This window comes from Gopherus evgoodei, unplaced genomic scaffold, assembly GCF_007399415.2.
Source record: "Gopherus evgoodei ecotype Sinaloan lineage unplaced genomic scaffold, rGopEvg1_v1.p scaffold_35_arrow_ctg1, whole genome shotgun sequence".
In the NCBI taxonomy this organism is placed as follows: Eukaryota; Metazoa; Chordata; order Testudines; family Testudinidae; genus Gopherus; species Gopherus evgoodei.
Genome location: NW_022060027.1, coordinates 4,378,915 through 4,396,762, shown reverse-complemented (window position 1 = coordinate 4,396,762; position 17,848 = coordinate 4,378,915). Strand labels below are relative to the sequence as shown.

The 17,848-nt window shown below is 55.8% G+C and overlaps 1 protein-coding gene across 1 annotated transcript in view; it reads left to right on the top strand.

Moving 5' to 3' along the window:
• The window catches only part of LOC115641683 (immunoglobulin superfamily member 1-like), an 87,195-nt gene that overhangs the window by 55,376 nt on the left and 13,971 nt on the right, over window positions 1-17,848 (top strand). Inside the window, exons 10-11 of the mRNA XM_030545013.1 lie at window positions 7,236-7,526; window positions 8,532-8,804. Of these exons, the coding sequence (XP_030400873.1) occupies window positions 7,236-7,526; window positions 8,532-8,804 (564 nt within the window). The remainder of the gene's footprint in view (window positions 1-7,235; window positions 7,527-8,531; window positions 8,805-17,848) is intronic.

Genomic DNA, 17,848 nt, shown 5'->3' with positions numbered 1-17,848 from the left:
ATCCTCCAGCGTATCTACCACTCCTCCAAGTTTAGTGTCATCTGCAAACTTGCTGAGAGTGCAATTCACGCCATCCTCCAGATGTTCCCCCAGGTGTTGAGTTGTGGGGAAGAGACGCCTAGGGATTATGTCCCTTCCCCCCTTTTATATTTTCTTCCAGTTTGCTGGAAAGTTCTTTGCTCTGACCTGGGGACCAGGCAGTCTCCATTGGTCAAGCAATCTCCATTGTCTCTGGGAAAGTGAATTCTTCCCTTGAGGGGTGTTGATGAGCCATTAACAGTGTCTGCCTGGTCCTTTGTTGCAGTTGAAAGATTGGCTGTGGGTGTCTTCCAACCTCACAACATATTTCAATAACACACCCAGCAATGCCTCATAACGTCCCACAGAACGATAGACAGCACATACAATGCAACAGGACATGAATGTTTAACAGATCGAGGCTTTTAAAATGATGCCTCACAAGGCAACTTTGTACCTAACTGATCATAATTCTATCGCAGTGGTGAATACAGGGGCTCCATGGTGCTACTTTGACGTACAGATTGCCACCTTGTGGTATCACCGCGGCGCGGCCAGGGCCTGGGAAAGAGACCTGGGACGTGTGAGGAACAGACTGTGAACTTCCTTTCCCGTGCAGAGGCGGCTGTTTGTGGTCTCCTTATGATCACAATGCGGTGTGACTAATTCCCTTTAACCTTCTCCATCTTTTCCTTATTTGTTTATGAGTTGCTGTTTAATAAATTGTACGTGCTCTGAACTTTGTGCAATGATCAGTGGGTCAGGGCAGCATCCGGTGCAAGGAGAGTGCCCTGGAGTGGGGACACCCTCGCCCCTGTCCTAAGTGACCATGACAAGACTGGAGGTCGAGCCCCCAGGGATCCAGGGCCCAGCCTTGCCGGGGTTACGAGGACTCTGCTGCACGGGAGGGAAGAAGGGGAGCCCTCAAGGTCAGGCAGGCCTCTGGGTAAAGGAAGTGGGAGCGAGGACTAGCCAATCCCACCAGGGAGGGTATAAGCCAGGAGAATTCCCCACAATAGTGGGACTCTTCCCCCTTTTACACTAGGAGCGGGGTCAGTGGCCACCCTGTCCATCCGTCCGGAGAGTGAAATGAACCGATTCCTCCCCCCACAGCCCAGCTGGTCTGGACACAAGTGGCTCTGCTCCGGTGACTCCAGAAGGAGTGAGACTTGGAGTCGGGCTGACTCCGGCTGTTGGCTGCAGTCACTCAGCCCCTGTTTCAGTAGGCAGACCAGGTGTGATTCCTCGTCCGGGGGGTTAACCCGAAAGCTTTGCCTGTGAGTGGCTGCTGCTGGGAGTTTGCCCAGGAGCCAAGTAGAACCAGGGGCTTGGTTTGAAATGAGCCCCGGCCCCTGGCCTGTGTAACGCTGGTGAGGGAGAGAGTTTCCAACCCCCTGAGCCCTCTGGGCCTGTGAGACCCTCTGCAAAGAGCAGCAGGGAATGGTAGTTTGGGGGGACAGGCCGAGGGTGGGGCAGGAAAGGGATTAGAAAGGAGATGGGCTAAGATCAGGGAGCGAGTGGGGACAGGAATTCGAGGGGAGACAGAAACTGGGTAGGTGTTGAAGGGGAGATGGGAGAGGGCAATGAGGGTTGGGGGGGACAAGGATGAGGGGGAAATGGGCAGAGATTCGTGCAGGGAGCGGGAGTCTGAGGGAGGATGGGACAGGGGCAGAGAGGACGGGGATTTGAGAGGAGATGGAATGTCTATATAAACAAGCCTGTGTCATACCCCTCTCTAGGGGCCTGGCCACATAACCACTGACAAGGTCTCCTCCAGCTTAGGGGAAAGATTTCTGCGGGTGTGAAGAAGAACTTCCTTTTATTTGTTTTAAACCTGCTGCCCATTAATTTCATTTGGTGACCCCTAGTACTTGTGTTATGGGAACAAGTAAATAACTTTTCCTTATTCACTTTCTTCACATCACTCATGATTGTATAGACCTCTATCATATCCCCCCTTAGTCTCCCCTTTTCCAAGCTGAAAAGTCCTGGCCTCTTTAATCTCTCCTCATATAGGACCCGTTCCTAACCCCTAATCATTTTAGTTGCCCTCTCTGAACCTTTTCTAGTGCTAGAATATCTTTTTTTGAGATGAGGGGGCCACATCTGTACGCAGTATTCAAGATGTGGGCGTACCATGGATTTCTATAAGGGCAATAAGATACTCTCCATCTTATTCCCTATCCCTTTTTAATGATTCCTAACATCCTGTTTGCTTTTTTGACCACCTCTGCACACTGCATGGACGTCTTCAGAGAACTGTCCTCAATGACTCCAAGATCTTTTTCCTGACTCGTTGTAGCTAAATTAGCCCCCATCATATTGTTTGTATAGTTGGGGTTATTTTTTCCAATGTGCATTACCTTACATTTATCCACATTAAATTTCATTTGCCATTTTGTTGCCCAATCACTTAGTTTTGTGAGAACTTTTTGAAGTTCTTCACAGTCTGCTTTGGTCTTAACTATCTTGAGCAGATAGGATCATCTGCAAACTTTGCCACCTCCCTGTTTACCCCTTTCCTTAGATCATTTATGGATAAATTGAATAGGATTGGTCCTAGGACTGATCCCTTGGGGAACATCACTAGTTGCCCCTCTCCATTCTGAGAATTTACCATTTATTCCTTCCCTTTGTCCCCTGTCTTTTGACCAATTCTCAATCCATGAAAGGACCTTCCCTCTTATCCCATGACAATTTATGTAAGAGCCTTTGGTGAGGGACCTTGTCAAAGGCTTTTTGGAAATCTAAGTACACTATGTCCACTGGATCCCCCTTGTCCACATGTTTGTTTGACCTCTTTGAAGAACTCTAATAGATTAGTAAGACACGATTTCCCTTCACAGAAACCATGCTGACCTTTGCCCAACAATTTATGTTCTTCTATGTGTCTGACAATTTTATTCTTTACTATTGCCTGGTACTGATGTTAGACTTACTGGTCTGTAATTGCCGGGATTAATCCTGGGGTTCCCTCCATTTCCCCAGCCAGCTCCAAACTGAAACCCCCTCCAGCTGTCTCACACCCCCTCCTCCTGGTTCCTCCTCCAGCCTTTGTCCAGTTTCCCGGGCAGAAGGCGTCACCTGGCCCCAACCCCCCATCCTGGGCTCTCATGTTACATGCTCAGATATCTGCCCTCAAGGAAAGTCTCCCACCGTACACACAGTCCCAGTAAAACTCCCCTGCAACATTCCCAGGTCAATACTCCCCACTCCCTGCTGCATCACAGTGACCTTTCCTGAGTCCCCACAGAGACATAGAGAAGCTGGGAGCTGCATGATGCGTGGCCAGGCTGAGGGGCCCAGGGTTTCCTGGGTTTTGCAGGGACCTCTGCTTGCTTTGGCTGTTCTAGATTTCGCCTGCAGATTAGAGACAATGTATGATGGACACAGGAAGAGATGACACATCGTCGACTTCCTGTAACTGGAGCCACCAGCTGAGTTCCTTGTTTGGGGCTTGATTGAGTTTAGCTTCGGGGTGTTGGGTGGCAGCACTGAAGGGCCCCTCGCTGCCCTCATCATGGCATGTGCTCTCACCGTCCTCCTCCTTGGTGAGTATGGAATAAAGCCAGGGCATGTGCCCATGGGGGGCGGGATCTGAGACCAGGGTGTGTGCCTATGGGGAGTGGGATCTGAGACCAGGGCGTGTGCCCATGGGGGGTGGGAGGTGGCAGAATCTGAGTCCAGGGCATGTGTCCATGCAGGGAAACTGACACCAAGGCATGTGCCCATGGAATGGGGGTGGGGGACTGAGACCAGGGTGTAGGATCCAGTTGCCCTGGGATCTGGTTATTAATGAGCTGTCTCTCTCCTCCAGGCTGCTGGCTGGCTGGGCACAGTGGGGTGTGGGGAGGTGAGTATCAGTCTGTGGGGAGGACAGTAACATCAAGGACAGGGGAGGGGATGCATGGGGTGAGGAAAAGAGGAACTGAGCCCTGAACCTTCCCCCAAACTCAACCCAAACTGCCCCTGTGAGTTCAGACCCGTCCCGGCCCTGCTAGGGAATAACTAGGAGCCGAATCAGGCTCATGGGGTCTGATGAAGCAGACGGAGACCGTCCCCTTGTTTGTCCTCTTCCAACCCCCACCCCTGGCTTGGAGGATTGGGGTTGGGGGCGGCAGGTGGATTTATTTCAGCTCATACAAATGCTGCCAGGGCCCTGTCTGTGGGCTCTAGATCCCCTCGGGGAACCGAAATGTTCACGGTCAGGGCAGCTGTAGGGAGAACCCAGATCGGCCCCCGCCCCCAGATCCACCCCTAACAGCTCCCTCCCCAGCACTCTCAGCCCCTCCTCCACCCCCCTTCCCAAGGCCTGGGGAACGTGGGTCTTGTGAGATTCATGCCAGTCACAGACTCTATTTCCAACCCCGGGGCGGGGGGCAGAGCTGCAGGGGGTAGGGTGACCAGACAGCAAGTGTGAAAATCTGGACACAGGGTGTGGGGGGGTAATAGAAGCCTATATAAGAAAAAGCCCCAAAAATTGGGACTGTCCCTATGAAATCGGGATATCTGGTTACCCTAGCAGGGGGCCCAGTAGTCAGGTTCCCTGGCTGGCCTCAGGCGGGGGGGGGTGAGAGGTGATCTCTCATGTAGCCATGTCCTGAGCTATGTCTGGGTGAACCCCCTGCCCCCGAGCCCCATGGGCAGGCAGTGCCAACCCTGGTAGGGAACAGACTCCTAGAGAGGCCGAATGACCGATGGACTGAATTGGGGAGGGGAGAGGTGGGGGGCTGTCTCCCCCCTGTTTAACTCCTGTCTTGTTGAGAGCAGGGCAAGAATTTCTCAAACCCACCATCTGGGTGAGCCCGATCAGAGTGGTGGCGCTCGGGGGAAACGTCACCATCCGCTGTGAGGGTCAGGACCTGGGCATGGAGTTCGTTCTGCGTAAAGCTGGACACCCGAACCCGCAAGTGTGGACAATGTTACCTGATGGGACCGGGGCTGAATTACTCATCCCCGGTGTCGGCCGGGAAGATGGAGGGAGCTACACCTGCAACTATCGCTCCACAATGGAACCGAGTCGCTCATCCTATCCCAGCGACCCCGTTGAGATCATTGTAGGAGGTGAGGGGCCCGGGCTCCCAGCCCCACACCCAGCCAGACCCACAAGGGGTCTCTGCAGCGATGGGATGCTTAGAGCCAGGCTCTGCCCTGATCCCTGGGCCCAGCAGAGGGGATGCCTGGCCAGGGAGTGGGGATGGAGTCACCTGGGGGTTCCCCAGCCAGGGGGGAGAAGCAGCCCCTGGAGATTTGAGGCAGAGGAAGGCCGGAGGCTGGGGCAGCTCTGGCCTAGCGCAGAGCTGGGGTCACTCAGACAGGCAAATGTAGCTGTAGCTGCTCAGCATCGCACGGCTGGAACTGGAGTCGGTTGTCTGGCTGGAGCTGACCGAGGACTGGGGCTGTGCTGGGGGTCCTCTGGCGACGGGGGTGGGAGGCTGTCGTGGGGTTCTGGCTAGCTGGGGTTTCTCCGGCCTGGGGAGGGGGTGGCGAGGGGCACTCGAGGCTCCTGCCACTAGAAGCGGGGCCTTGTGCAGTGTGTGTGCATGGGGGGGCTGCAGGGCCAGCCTCCTGGAAAGGGGGGTCCACCCACTGCCCATGGGGGATGGAGTCACTGGGGGGGAGCAGCAGCCACTGGAGATTGAGGGAGAGGGGGATCCCTGTCCCCGGGAGAGCTGTGGAACAGGAGGCCTTTCCCAGGGGGATACTCCCCATCTCGGGGGACACACACAGAGCTAGGGGCCCAGGGGCTGCTCAGCCGGCCCTCCCCACTCCCCTGGAAACCCAGTACTCAGTCGGGAGCTGTTCTGGGGAGGGGCCGGTGGCTGGGTCTTTGTGTCGGCCCCTCCCCGCCCGGGGTCCGCGTCTCACGGCCTGTCTGCTTCCCGCTGCAGAGCCCAGCTACCCCAAACCCAGCATCTCTGGGATCCCCAGCAAGGGGGTCTCCTTGGGGGAATCCGTGAGCATCTGGTGTAAGGGGCAGCACCGGGGCGTGCGGTTCGTGCTGAATAAAGATGGACGCCATTTCCCACCTGTGGATTCGGACGGGTTTGGGGCTGTGTTTGCCATCAGCAACGTGAGCCGAGAGGACGGCGGGAGCTACAGCTGCTCCTATCACAGCAGATCGGAGCCGTTCGCCGTGTCATACCCCAGCAACCCCGTGGAGCTGGTGGTGAGAGGTGAGGGGCTTGGCTCGGCATCCCCATTCCCAGCCCAACCCCCAGCCAGACCCTCACGGGGCTCGTTGCCAATGGGACGCTCAGAGCCAGGATCTGCCCTGAGCCCTGACCCCACAGAGGGGATGCCCGGCCGGGGAGCAGGGACGGAGTCACTGGGTTCCCCAGCCAGGGGAGAGCAGTAGCCCCTGGAGACTCGGGACAGGGAGGCTACTTTAATGCTGCCCCTTGTGCGTAGGAACCATGAGTCGCTATTTAATCCCGTGATCCCATCCCCTCTGTTCTCCAGGCCCTGCCCCAGGCAGTGCCCCGTCTGGGGCTGAATGAAGCAGGGGCTGCAGGAGAAGTGGTGGCTTGGTGCACTCGGTGCTAGGCTGGGACCCAGGAGATCTGGCTCAGCTTCTGGCACGGCCACAGACTCTGTGTGATGGGAGCACATTGCAGTTTTAAGAAGTGTCCTTCCTTGTGGGGGGGCCTCAATCTTCAGGGATCTCAGGCTGAGTGCCCACAAACCGAGATGCCCACAGTTACTGGAGACCTCTGCAAACCCTGGCCTCAATAGTGCTGGATACCTTGTGTTGGGGGAGCATGTAGGGCCCTTTTGTGCCAGGCGCTGCATAAACACAGAGTGAGGAGACGGTTCCTGCCTCTGGGAGCTTAGTGAGGAAAGTGAATTTGTCTGTGCCTCAGTTTCCCACTCTGTAGATTGGGAGGCTGACTCCCTTCTTGTGTGTGGCTTGGGGCCTGTGGTGCTGGACACCAGAAACCAGCCCGTGAGTTGCTCTGTGCTCGGGGGGCTGGATGCAGTGAATGAGGCAGGGGCCACACATGGGCATATGAGGATCCCAAGCACTAGGGAGCTGTGGCTCCATGCCTGTGGGTCTGGGAGCCCAGCTCACAGGGCGGGATTCTGGGTAGGGGGAAATCTGGGCGAGAATCTCTTCCCGGGGGCCCCTGGATCTGCCCATGGCTAGGGTAGACCGGGGGGGGGGGGGCTGGGTGGGTGCCTGGGTCTGGCTCTCACATCCTGTCTCCTGTGTGCAGATCCCAGCTTACCCAGACCCAACATCTCTCTGAGCCTCACTGGGGTCATGGCCCCAGGAGCAGATGTCACCATCCGGTGTCAGGGGCAGCGCCAGGACGTGAGGTTCTTCCTGTACAAGGCTGGAGACCTGAACCCGCAGCAACATATGGACCCTGGTGGGGCCGGGGCCGAGTTCCGCATCCCCAGCGTGGGTCGGCAGCAGGAAGGGAACTACAGCTGCAGCTACCGGCTCCGGTCAGAGCCCTTCGTCTCCTCGCAGCCCAGCGAACCCGTGAAGCTGGTGGTAGCAGGTGAGGGGCCCGGCTCCACGTCCCCGCTCCCAGCCAGATCCTCGTGGGGGGCTCCATGCTGCTAGGATGCTCAAAGCCAGGCTCTGCCCTGAGCCCTGGGCCCAGCGGATGGGACGCCTGCCCAGGGAGTGGGAACGATGTGGGTGGCGGGTATAATAGTCCAGAGAAAACTCTGCCTTCCCTGTCTGGAGCCGCTGCCGAGGGACACTGGGCTGTGGTTGGCCAGCTGGCCGGGGCCTGGGGCTGGCCGGCCAGGGGCTGGGGGCTGCTCTGGCCTAGCACAGGGCTGGGGTCACCCAGGCTGGCAGGTGCCGCTGGGGCTGCTTGGCATGGCATGACTGGGGCTCGGGTTGGTTGGGTGGCTGTGGCTGACCCGGGACTGGGCTGGGGCTGGCCAGCCAGCCGAGGCCTGGGATTGGTCAGCCGGGGGCTGGGGTCGCTCAGGCCAGCTGGCGTGACTGGGACTGGCCAGGCTGGGACTGGGCTCAGTTGGCCGGCATGGCTGGGGTTCAGGTCGGTTGGCTGGCTGCGGCTGACCTGGGACTGGGGCTGTGCCGGGGGTCCTCTGGCGGTGGGGGTGGGAGGCTGTCTCGGGGTTCCGGCTAGCCCGGGGGTTCTCTGGCTGGGGAAGGGGGTGATGAGGGGCACTCAGGGCTCCTGCTACTAGAAGTGGGGCCTTGTGCAGTGTGTGGGGGGGGCAGCAGGGCCAGGCTCCCGGTAAGGGGGGGCCACCCACCACCCATGGGGGATGGGGTCACTGGGGGGGAGCAGCAGCACTGGAGATTTCAGTCCGAGGGCTGGGGGATCCCTGGCCCCAGGGCCCCATCTCGGGGGACACACAGAGCTTTTGGGGCCTAGGGGCTGCCCAGCTGGCCCTGCCCACTCCCCTGGAGGCCCAACACTCAATGGGGAGCTGTGCTGGGTGGGGGCCGGTGGCTGGGTCACCGTGTCGGCCTCTCCCTGCCCAGGGTCTGCGTCTCACAACCTGTCTCCTTCTGCTCCCAGAGCCCACTCTGCCCAACCCCTCCTTCCACCCCAGCAGGGAGGTCTCTCTGGGGGGATCTGTGTCCGTCCGGTGTCAGGGGCTGCACCCGGGTGTGCGGTTCGTGCTGAATAAAGGGGGACGCCATGTTGCACACGTGGATACAGAGAGGTTGGAGTTTGTGTTTCCCATCAACAACGTGCAGCGGGAGCAGGGCGGGAACTACAGCTGCTCCCATCACAGCAGATCGGAGCCGTTCACCGAGTGGAGCGACCCCGTGGAGCTGGTGGTGAGAGGTGAGGGGCCCGGCTTGGCGTCCCCGTTCCCAGCCCCACCCCCAGCCAGACCCTCGCGGGGGTCTCAGAGTGAGTCTGGGCTGTCAGTATTAGTGCCCCCTGGCTTGATACGGCCCCGTTTGGCCCCCTCCTCCTCCTCCTTCTCCTGCCCTTCCTCTGCTACAGGAAAACCTAAGGAGGTGAGTGCCCCGCCCAGTGGGGAAGGGTTAAACCCGCTGCTAAGCCAGGCTGGGAAGGGGTCACGGCTTGGATGGGAGACGGGGAAGGAAACCCAGAGGGTGGGGCAGGGGCCCAGCAGGGGGGCATCTCTCTTGGCAGTGAGAGCTGGCCCCAAAGCCCCTGGGCAGCACTAGGGGCGCTGTGCTGCAGGAGGTGGGGCAGGGAGCTCAGCAGGGGGCCCTGGGGTGCAGGGGGTGGAGTAGGGGGTGCACTAAGGGGTACTGCTCTGCTGGGAGCAGGACCCTGTTTCTAGGGTATCCAGGCTCAGCAGCTGGAGGGGGGCTGGCTCCCCCTGGCAGAGTGTGGGGGGCAGTGATTCTTTCCTGTCCCCCCTCCCCCCCATCCTGGCTGCTCTGTAGGGCTGAGCAGCAGCACTGATACATGGGGAGCAGGGTCGACTCATGGACAAATCTGCTTCGTGTCTCTGCAGGATAAGGACCAGCCCCGAGACAGGGCAGATGAGACCCCAGCTCTGCTCCCCACCCTGATCTACCTGCCCTAGGATTCAGGACTCCTGGTTTCTCTCCCTGGCTCAGGAAGAGGAGTGGGATCTAATGGGTAGATAAGTGGGGCTGGGAGTCAGGGCTCCTGGGTTCTCTCCCTGGCTCAGGATGGGAAGTGGTGTCTAGTGGTTACAACAGGGGGGTGAGGAGGTTTTAATGTTGTACTTTTTAGTTATTTTCCTAATGATAGGTTGATTCTCATTAGTTGATAATGATTAAAACTGTTGATTTGCAACTCAATATAGTCTTTACGCTAAATCTGGTGCTTTTTCTATTGCTAACCATGACGACAAACTATAGCTATGCACATTGATTTAAGCAGTTCTATGGAGTAATTTACATTTCTTCCATCTAATTTTTACATTTTGATTATGTTGGAAAATGGCAAATGATTCATTTATTTCCTAGATGATGATTTTTATTTATTTTTTTTACTTCTGATTTGTCCAAGGTCTGTTTGGATGGAAATTCAAATGCACAGAAACAGCATTTTCAATATGTTTATTAATTAAATAAAACTACTTTAAATCTGCTGAATACATAATAACAAAAAAGTTACCGAAACGTATTTTTCATTTAAACCTAACTGATGTAAGGAGGTATCTGCAATTAGTGACGTGAACTGATTGTTTCTGGTCATCGTATCTCTCAGATATTAGAACTAATAGATCTGACACCCCCACATGTAGTATTTATTCATCAATTGGAAGAGGAAAAGAAGCTTTCCTGCTTTCTCAACTCCCTGTCAGTATCTGAAATTTGAATGAACATGTATTGAACTGAATTAGCTGAATACACCGAAATAAAGAAAATATTCGTTCTGGGCCTGCAGAAGAGGCTACTGCTGTCAAGAGCTGGTTTTACCATTTCAACGCACTCTGGTTCCAGGGGCTCAGCCACTGACTTCCGCAAATTTAGAGGTTTAACTTCCATTAAAACTGGGCAGCAAACATGGACTAAACTAGAGCAAGTTTAGGCTTTAACACGGGTTGTCAGAATTTCAGATTTAATTGCCAATAGCCTTATTTAAAAAAAAAAAAAAAAAAAGCCCACCCATGTTTTTAATTTAAATGAAAGCAATTCAACTGACATTTTTCTTAAACCCCTTTTGTGGTTTTTTTGTTTTTGAAAAAATCCTTTTGATTCACCCTGATTTTAGAAGAACTTCCACATTCAAGAGAACCATAAACTGCGCGTATTCAGTTAAAGGAGAGAAGGCAGCAAAATTCATCACATCAATAATTCACTGAAAATTATTCACTCGATCTTAGAAGAGACTAACTAGAGGGTTGGACATTGGTTTGTTACAGGTTTCCATCCCTGAACCGGTAACAATTGCACGGGATAGTGCCCCGAGCCCTCCAGTTTATTGGCAAATCGTCTGAGCCATTCCTCCTCCGGCCTTCTTCTTTTATAAATTTCAGATCAACAACTTCCCTGGGCAGTCAGTGCCCATGTGGCACTGCAGGCAGAGGAGCCTGAGCAGTCACCTTGTGACATGAAAGGTAACTCAGCAACCTCCCATCAGACACTCACTCCCCTGATCTTAAATCCTCCCCTGCCTGGCTCATCTCCCCCATTGAAACCAGCAGGGTCATTTGTTGACTCATTTTAAGCAATAGGGTTGAATTATGCAAATCACCTGGAGAGAGTTAGCACTGACTGGCTGAGTTAACTCTGATGTCACAAAGCGCCTCTGCCTAGGGCACCAATTTTAATGGGGATGGTGCAGAAAATCAGGCTTTTGTGGTGCTGCTGTTTTCCCGTTGTCACCAAAACCAACAAGTTTCCTCCCACCGATGCCCAGAAATTTTGGAATCAATTTAATGTTGTCTTAAAAAATGATCGTGTTACAGACAGACGAAGAAATGCCACTGAACTGATGTAGGGAGCTGCAGCTGCTCATATAGCAACAAATCAGACTTGCCTGTCTGGTCAGAGCCGAATGACTCCATGGACCTGGTGGTAGTAGGTGAGGGCCCAGCTCAGTGTCCCTGCTCCCAGCCCCACACCCAGCCGGGCCCTCAGGAGATCTCAGCACCCGGCTCTGCCCTGGGCCCAGCAGAGGGGACACCTGGCTGGGGAGCAGGAACAGACTCACTGGGGGGTTCCCAGCTGGGATAAGGAGCAGCTGCTGGAGATTTGGGGCTCGGGGGTGCATTTCTCAAAAACAACCACAAAACAGCAGCAGTGGGGAGGGGACCCCAAGGATTCCTGGGCAGCTGAAGTAGGGTGAGAAAGAAAACAGATGGGACAGCAGGCACCAGCTCCCCACACAGCCCTGGCCGAAACGGCTCGTAGAGTTTGGAGGGAGGCTGCCCAGCGTCGGGAGAGAGACACCAGCAGCCAGCGAGGTACCAACTGGCATCAGAAATGCAAGGACTCAGCGAGTGGGAGCCAGTGGAAAGGGACCCGGTGGCCGAGCTGTGTCGTCCAAGGGCGCCAGGCACACCTAGCAGGGAGAAAGTCCTGTTGAGAAGGGACAGAGATGGCAGGGATGGACTAGCTGTCTTGATCTTAGCTGGAACTCAGAACTAGAGTGACCACATAGCAAGGATGAAAAGCTGGGACAGAGGGTGGAGGATTTTAGGTGTGTATATAAGACAAACTCTGAATATCGGCGCTGTCCCTATAAACTCAGGACATCTGGTCACCCCACTCAGAACAGCCAAGAAAGACCGCGCAAGAGGATGGCTCCAGCTTCAATGAACGATTTTCTTTTTTGCTCTGCCTGTGACCCCCCCCATGTGTTCCAATATTTTCTTCCTCTCATCTGGTCACCCTAGAAGCAGTGCAAAGGCTTGGGAGAGTCAGGGGTAACGGAGGAGCTGAGGGACAGGGAAGGAGCCTGGGAGTGAACCTAGAAGGTGTTGGGTGTGGGTGAGAGAAGGTTTTTTTTGGCGGGGGGCATTGTTAGGTAGCTGGGAAGCCTCCCTCATGCAGACCCCAAGTCTCTCCCATTCAGTCAGACACATCAGCCCCTGTCCCCGCAACCCCCATCCCCATGGTTCTCTGCAGTCTCCTCCCCCGTCCGCATGTGTCCCTGCAGCCCCCATCCTCAGGCTCAATGCTGTCATCCCACTAGCTCTTGAGCCCCAGGCTGTGACCCCCGAGCAGCCCTGGATGCTCCACTCTGCCCTAACCGGGCTCTGCGGCAGGTGCTGTGATGAACTTCTGCTCCTGGGGGGATTCTGCAGCACGGGGCAGGCAGAGAATTTCCCCCCCACAGAAAATAGATTCTGCCCCCGAAGTGCTGCACTTCCGCCTCTTCCCACCAGGGGCCGCTGTGACGCCAGAACAGCGGGCTCCGTTCATGCTGCTGGCTGCTGTGGTGCCACAGCGACCTCAGGTGGGTGAAAGGCAGAACTGCAGCACTTCTGGGGCAGAAACAACCGAAGAGTCCTTGTGGCACCTTAAAGACTAAAAGAAATGTATTTGGGCATAAACTTGTGTGGGCTAGAGCCTACTTCATTGGATGCCTGGAGTGGAAAATACAGGAGCAATATAAATACCTGAAAGGATGGTGGTTGCTTTACCAAGTATGAGATCAGTCTAATGAGACAAATCAATTCACAGCAGGATACCAAGGGAGGAAAAATAACTTTTGAAGTGGCAATTGAGTGGCCCATTATGGACCGTTGACAAGAGGGTGTGAGAAACAATAAGGGGAAATTAGAATTGGGGAAATTAGGTTTAGGTTTTGTAATGATTCAACCACTACCAGTCTTTATTCAGGCCTAATCTGATGGTGTACAGTTTGCAAATTAATTCCAGTTCTGCAGCTTCACGTTGGAGTCTGTTTCTGAAGTTATTTTGTTGAAGAATTGCCACTTTTAGGTCTGTTATTGAGTGACCAGGGAGATTGAAGTGTTCTCCTGCTGGTTTTTGAATGTTATGATTCCTGATGTCACATTTGTGTCCATTTATTCTTCTGCGTAGAGAAAAATGTATGAAATGGGCAGAATGGATTATATGCAGGGAAAAAAACAAAATTATGTGGGACAGATGAATTCTACGTGTCCGCAGATGTGCAGAATTCCCCCAGGAGTAAGTGTGTGTGTGTGTGTCCCCCTGCCACTCCCTGCTGGAGGGGCTGGGCCCTGCTCTGTGTGTCGATCGCATGGGTCCTGTGCCTTAGTGCAGTGGTTTTCAAAGTTTGGGTCGCGACCCAGTACTGGGTAGCAGAATGCCAGGCACCGGGTCGCCTTGCTCAGCACCCAGAGACCCTGGAGACAGGCCAGTAAAAAGTACTAGTAAAACTACAAATAAAGCTACTATTCCCTACCCTGCAGCAGGTCTGGCTCGTAGGCAGGGGGGCTACAGGGCTCTGCATGCTGCCCCCACCCTGAGCACCAGCTCCACACTCCCATTGGCTAGTTCCTGGCTAATGGGAGCGGCGGGGGCAGTCCCTGCGGGTGAGAGCCACTTGTGCACCTCCACCTAGGATCCAGACCTGCTGGCTGCTTCCGGGGTGCAGCGTTGTCTGCGGTGGTGCTAGGACAGGTGGGAAACCTGCCTCTGCATCCCGGCTGTGCCGCTGACCAAGAGCAGCTGGAAGTCAGCCTGCGCCCCAACCCCATGCCCCAATCCCCCGCCCCAGCCCTGGGCTCCCTCAAACCTGGAGCCCCTTCCTGAAACCCAACCCCCTCATCCCCAGTCCCACCCCAAAGCCTGCACCCCCAGTCCAGAGTCCTGACCCCCTCCTACACCCCAACCCCCTGCCCCAGCGCAGAGCCTCCTCCCAAACCCCTTATCCCTCAGCCCCAGTTCCATTGGGTCTTGGGCCTCAGCAAATCTCTTCACCTGGGTCGCCAGAAAAAAAGTTTGAAAATCATTGCTCTAGTGGACCAAGTACCAGATGGGCCTCAGGACTCCTGGGTTCTATGCCCAAGTCTGGACTTTGACCAGGTCCCCTCACTCGGTGCCTCAGTTTCCCCATCTGTGCAATTGGAGAGTGCATTCTCAGTTTGAAACGAGCCCCGGCCCCCAGCCTGTGTAACGCTGGCAAGGGAGAGAGTTTCCAAACCCCACGAGACCTCTGGGCCTGTGAGACCCTCTGCAAAGAGCAGCAGGGAATGGGAGTTTGGGGGACAGGCCGAGGGTATGGGGGAGGGATTAGTGGGGAGATGGGCTGATATCAGGGAGGAGTGGGGAAAGGAATTTGAGGGGAGAGAGACGGGGGGCGGGTGGGTGCTGGAGGGGCAACAGGACAGGTGTTTGAGGGGAAACAGGAGAGGGGAAGGAGGTGGAAGGCGAATGGGGGCAAGCGGGACAGGGGGATGGGGATGGGCTCCCCCCTCACAGAATCGGGGTCGGCAGCATAGGCACCGACTCTGTGGGTGCTGTGGGGCTGGAGCACCCACGAGAAAAAATTAGTGGGTGCTCCGCACTCACCAGCAGCCAACCTTCCCCCCCAACAGCTGTTTGGCGGCACTTAGGACTTTTCAGGAGGGAGGGAGAGGAATGGGGACATGGCACGCTCAGGGGAGGAGGCGGTAAAGAGGCAGGGCCAGGCTGGGAATTTGGGTGAAGGGGGTGGAATTGGGGCAGGGCAAGGGTGGGGCAGGGGCGGGGGTTTGAGCACCCACGGGGCAGAAGGGAAGTTGGCGCCTATGGTCAGCGGATGGGGTGTGTGTGGAGGGATTTGTTTTCCGGACAAAACTCCAGCTGAGCTGGGGCACCTCTGGTTGGCTGCAGGAGGGGGAGGAGCCAGGGGCAGGTGACTCCTCACCATTGCCCCCCATGGCTATGGGGCAGATTCACCCTGAAATGCTTACAAGGGGGGGACCCAGGTGTCCCCCGAGCATGGCAGGCAGCTTCCATTGCCCCTCCTTCCCCACCACTGCCCTGCCCCTCTCAGCTCCTACCCTTCAGCCCCACAAATGTTCCCCCACATTCTCTCACCCCCCATATTTCCCTGCCCTCCCCCACTGCCCCTCCCAGCCCAGGTCTGCGCCATTTCCCTGAGAGCAGCCTGGCATAGGGTGACCAGACAGCAAATGTGAAAAATGGGGACAGGGAGTGTGGGGGGGTAATAGGAGCCTATATAAGAAAAAGACCCCAAAAATCGGGACATCTGGTCACCCTAGGGGTGCCAAGCCCCCTGAGGATGCTGGGAGATGATGGCCATTTTAACTGAGCGGGAGAATGGGCATTTGAGAGGAAACGGGGAAGGGGATGGGGGTGTGAGGAGGGATGGATCGTGGGGAGCAGGCTGGGGGGGATTCGAAGGGGGATAGACCAGGGGGCAGGATGGAGACGAGGGGCAGGCAGGGGTGGGGGGTGTTAGTTGCAGGTGACAGGCTGGTGTAAGAATAAGGCCTTCGTCTGCAGCCGTTAGCTGAGAAGCAGGAAGTCACCTCCTCACGTTCCATCGAAATGACAATAAAACAATGTCATACCAGGCTGCTGAGAAGGAGACCCCCGTCCTAATGCCCCCCCTCCCGAATCGCCAGATAGAGAAACAGATCTGGAGATGGTTAAAGAAAACTTGGTTTGATAACATCCGGTCGGGCAAGAAGTCACTTCTCAGTGGTTGCGGTTGTGAAATCCTCATTGCTTGGTTTGTCATTATGGTCCCCACTTCTCCATTGTTTGTCTGTACAGGCTCGGTCTGGTACTTGAATTGTTTCTGGCTGTTACATAATTGACTTTGCCCTTAATGAATTAAGGTGGTGCGGTAGGATTGGTTAGAGAATTTTGTTACACTGTGTTAGGATTGGTTAGTAAAATTTGAGTATAATCATTGGTTAAGATACAGCTAAAAAGAGTTGGAGTTTCAGCATATAAACTGGGGAAGGGGTTGGAATGGGGGCAGGGAAGCAGTGGAGTGGGGGTGGGGTGGGGTGGGGTGAGGTGAGGTGAGGTGAGGTGAGGTGAGGTGGGACAGGGGGCATGAGCACCCACCAGCACTGGGTAAAGTCAGTGCCTATGGATGTGGGACTGGGTGGCTGCGGGCAGGGGGTGCAGCAGGGGCTGGAGACAGGGCCGGGGGTGTGGAGCTGGCTGGAAACAGGCTGGCTGTGGGAAGGGGGTGCGGCAGGGGCTGGAGACAGGTTGGCTGCGGGCAGAGGGTGTGGCAGGGGCTGGCTGCGGGCAGGAGGTGCAGCAGGGTCTGGAGACAGAGGCTGGCTGCGGGCAGGGCAGGGGGTGTGGCAGGGGCTAGAGATGGGCTGGCTGCGGGCAGGGCAGGGGGTGCGGCAGGGGCTGGAGATGGGCTGGCTGCGGGCAGCGGGTGTGACAGAGGTTGGAGATGGGCTGGCTGCGGGCAGGGGGTGTGGCAGGGGCTGGAGATGGGCTGGCTGCGGGCAGGGTGGCGGGCACTCATGGGGAGAGCGGCTCAGGGCAGCAGCACACAGAACAGCCGGAGCCGAGCAGCAGGACTCAACCCAGGCCAGCAGAGCAACCGGGGACCCGCCGGGCAGCAGCAGTGGGAGTCCCAGGGCTGGAGGAGCAGCACAGCAAGAGGGCCCATGCCCAGGGCCAGACATCACTTCTTGGCCAGCTGGAGCCCATCACAGCCACAGCTCCCCCGCCCACAGTGGGGGGAAGCAGGTTACACGTTTAGCCGGGGCCAGGCACGCATCCCAGACACTCTAGGCTTCCCATGCCTCCCTATTTTCCCGGACACGATCGGCTTTTTGGAAATTCCTCCCGGACGGCAATTTGAGAACCAAAAAGCCTTACGTGTCCATGCCAATAGGGACGTATGGTAACCCTAGCAGCCTGTTTTGGGTGATTGTAGCAGGGGGCTTACCCTGCTCCTACCTTAAAGGGCTTAAACCAGCCCTGGGAAAAGGTTGTAGCTGGGGCAAGACGCCTAGGCTGATTGAGGAAAGCAGGCTCAGCTGTGGCCATTCCCCAATCAGGCCCAGCTGGCCCCTATAAGAGGCAGTGAGCCAGACCCCAAATAGTCTCTCTCTGTTTGTAGAGGGAGAGGGGTCTGGCCATAGGGAGCTGAACACAGGGTACCTGAGTGGAGCAGGGCTGAGGACAGGCAGAGGAGCTAGGGAGCTCCAGCCTGGAAAGCCCCAGGCTGTGGCCTAGCATTGGGCTAACAGATACTGAAAAAGTGAGGTTTTAAATGTAAATTTTGATTATTTTTTTAAATGTTCCAGTTTTTGTTTTTACAAAACTCCCAAAACACTTTTAATTTTTTCTTTGTAAAAATGGAAACTCTGGAAAAAATGAAAATGTTTAACAAAAATTCTCACTCTGAAAACAACGTCCTTTTTAGATCACAACATGGTGGTGGCTCTAAGCCAGGGTGACCCCTGGGGCTGTGGGTCAGGCCGAGCTGCTGGCACCCTTGGGTGGCAGCCG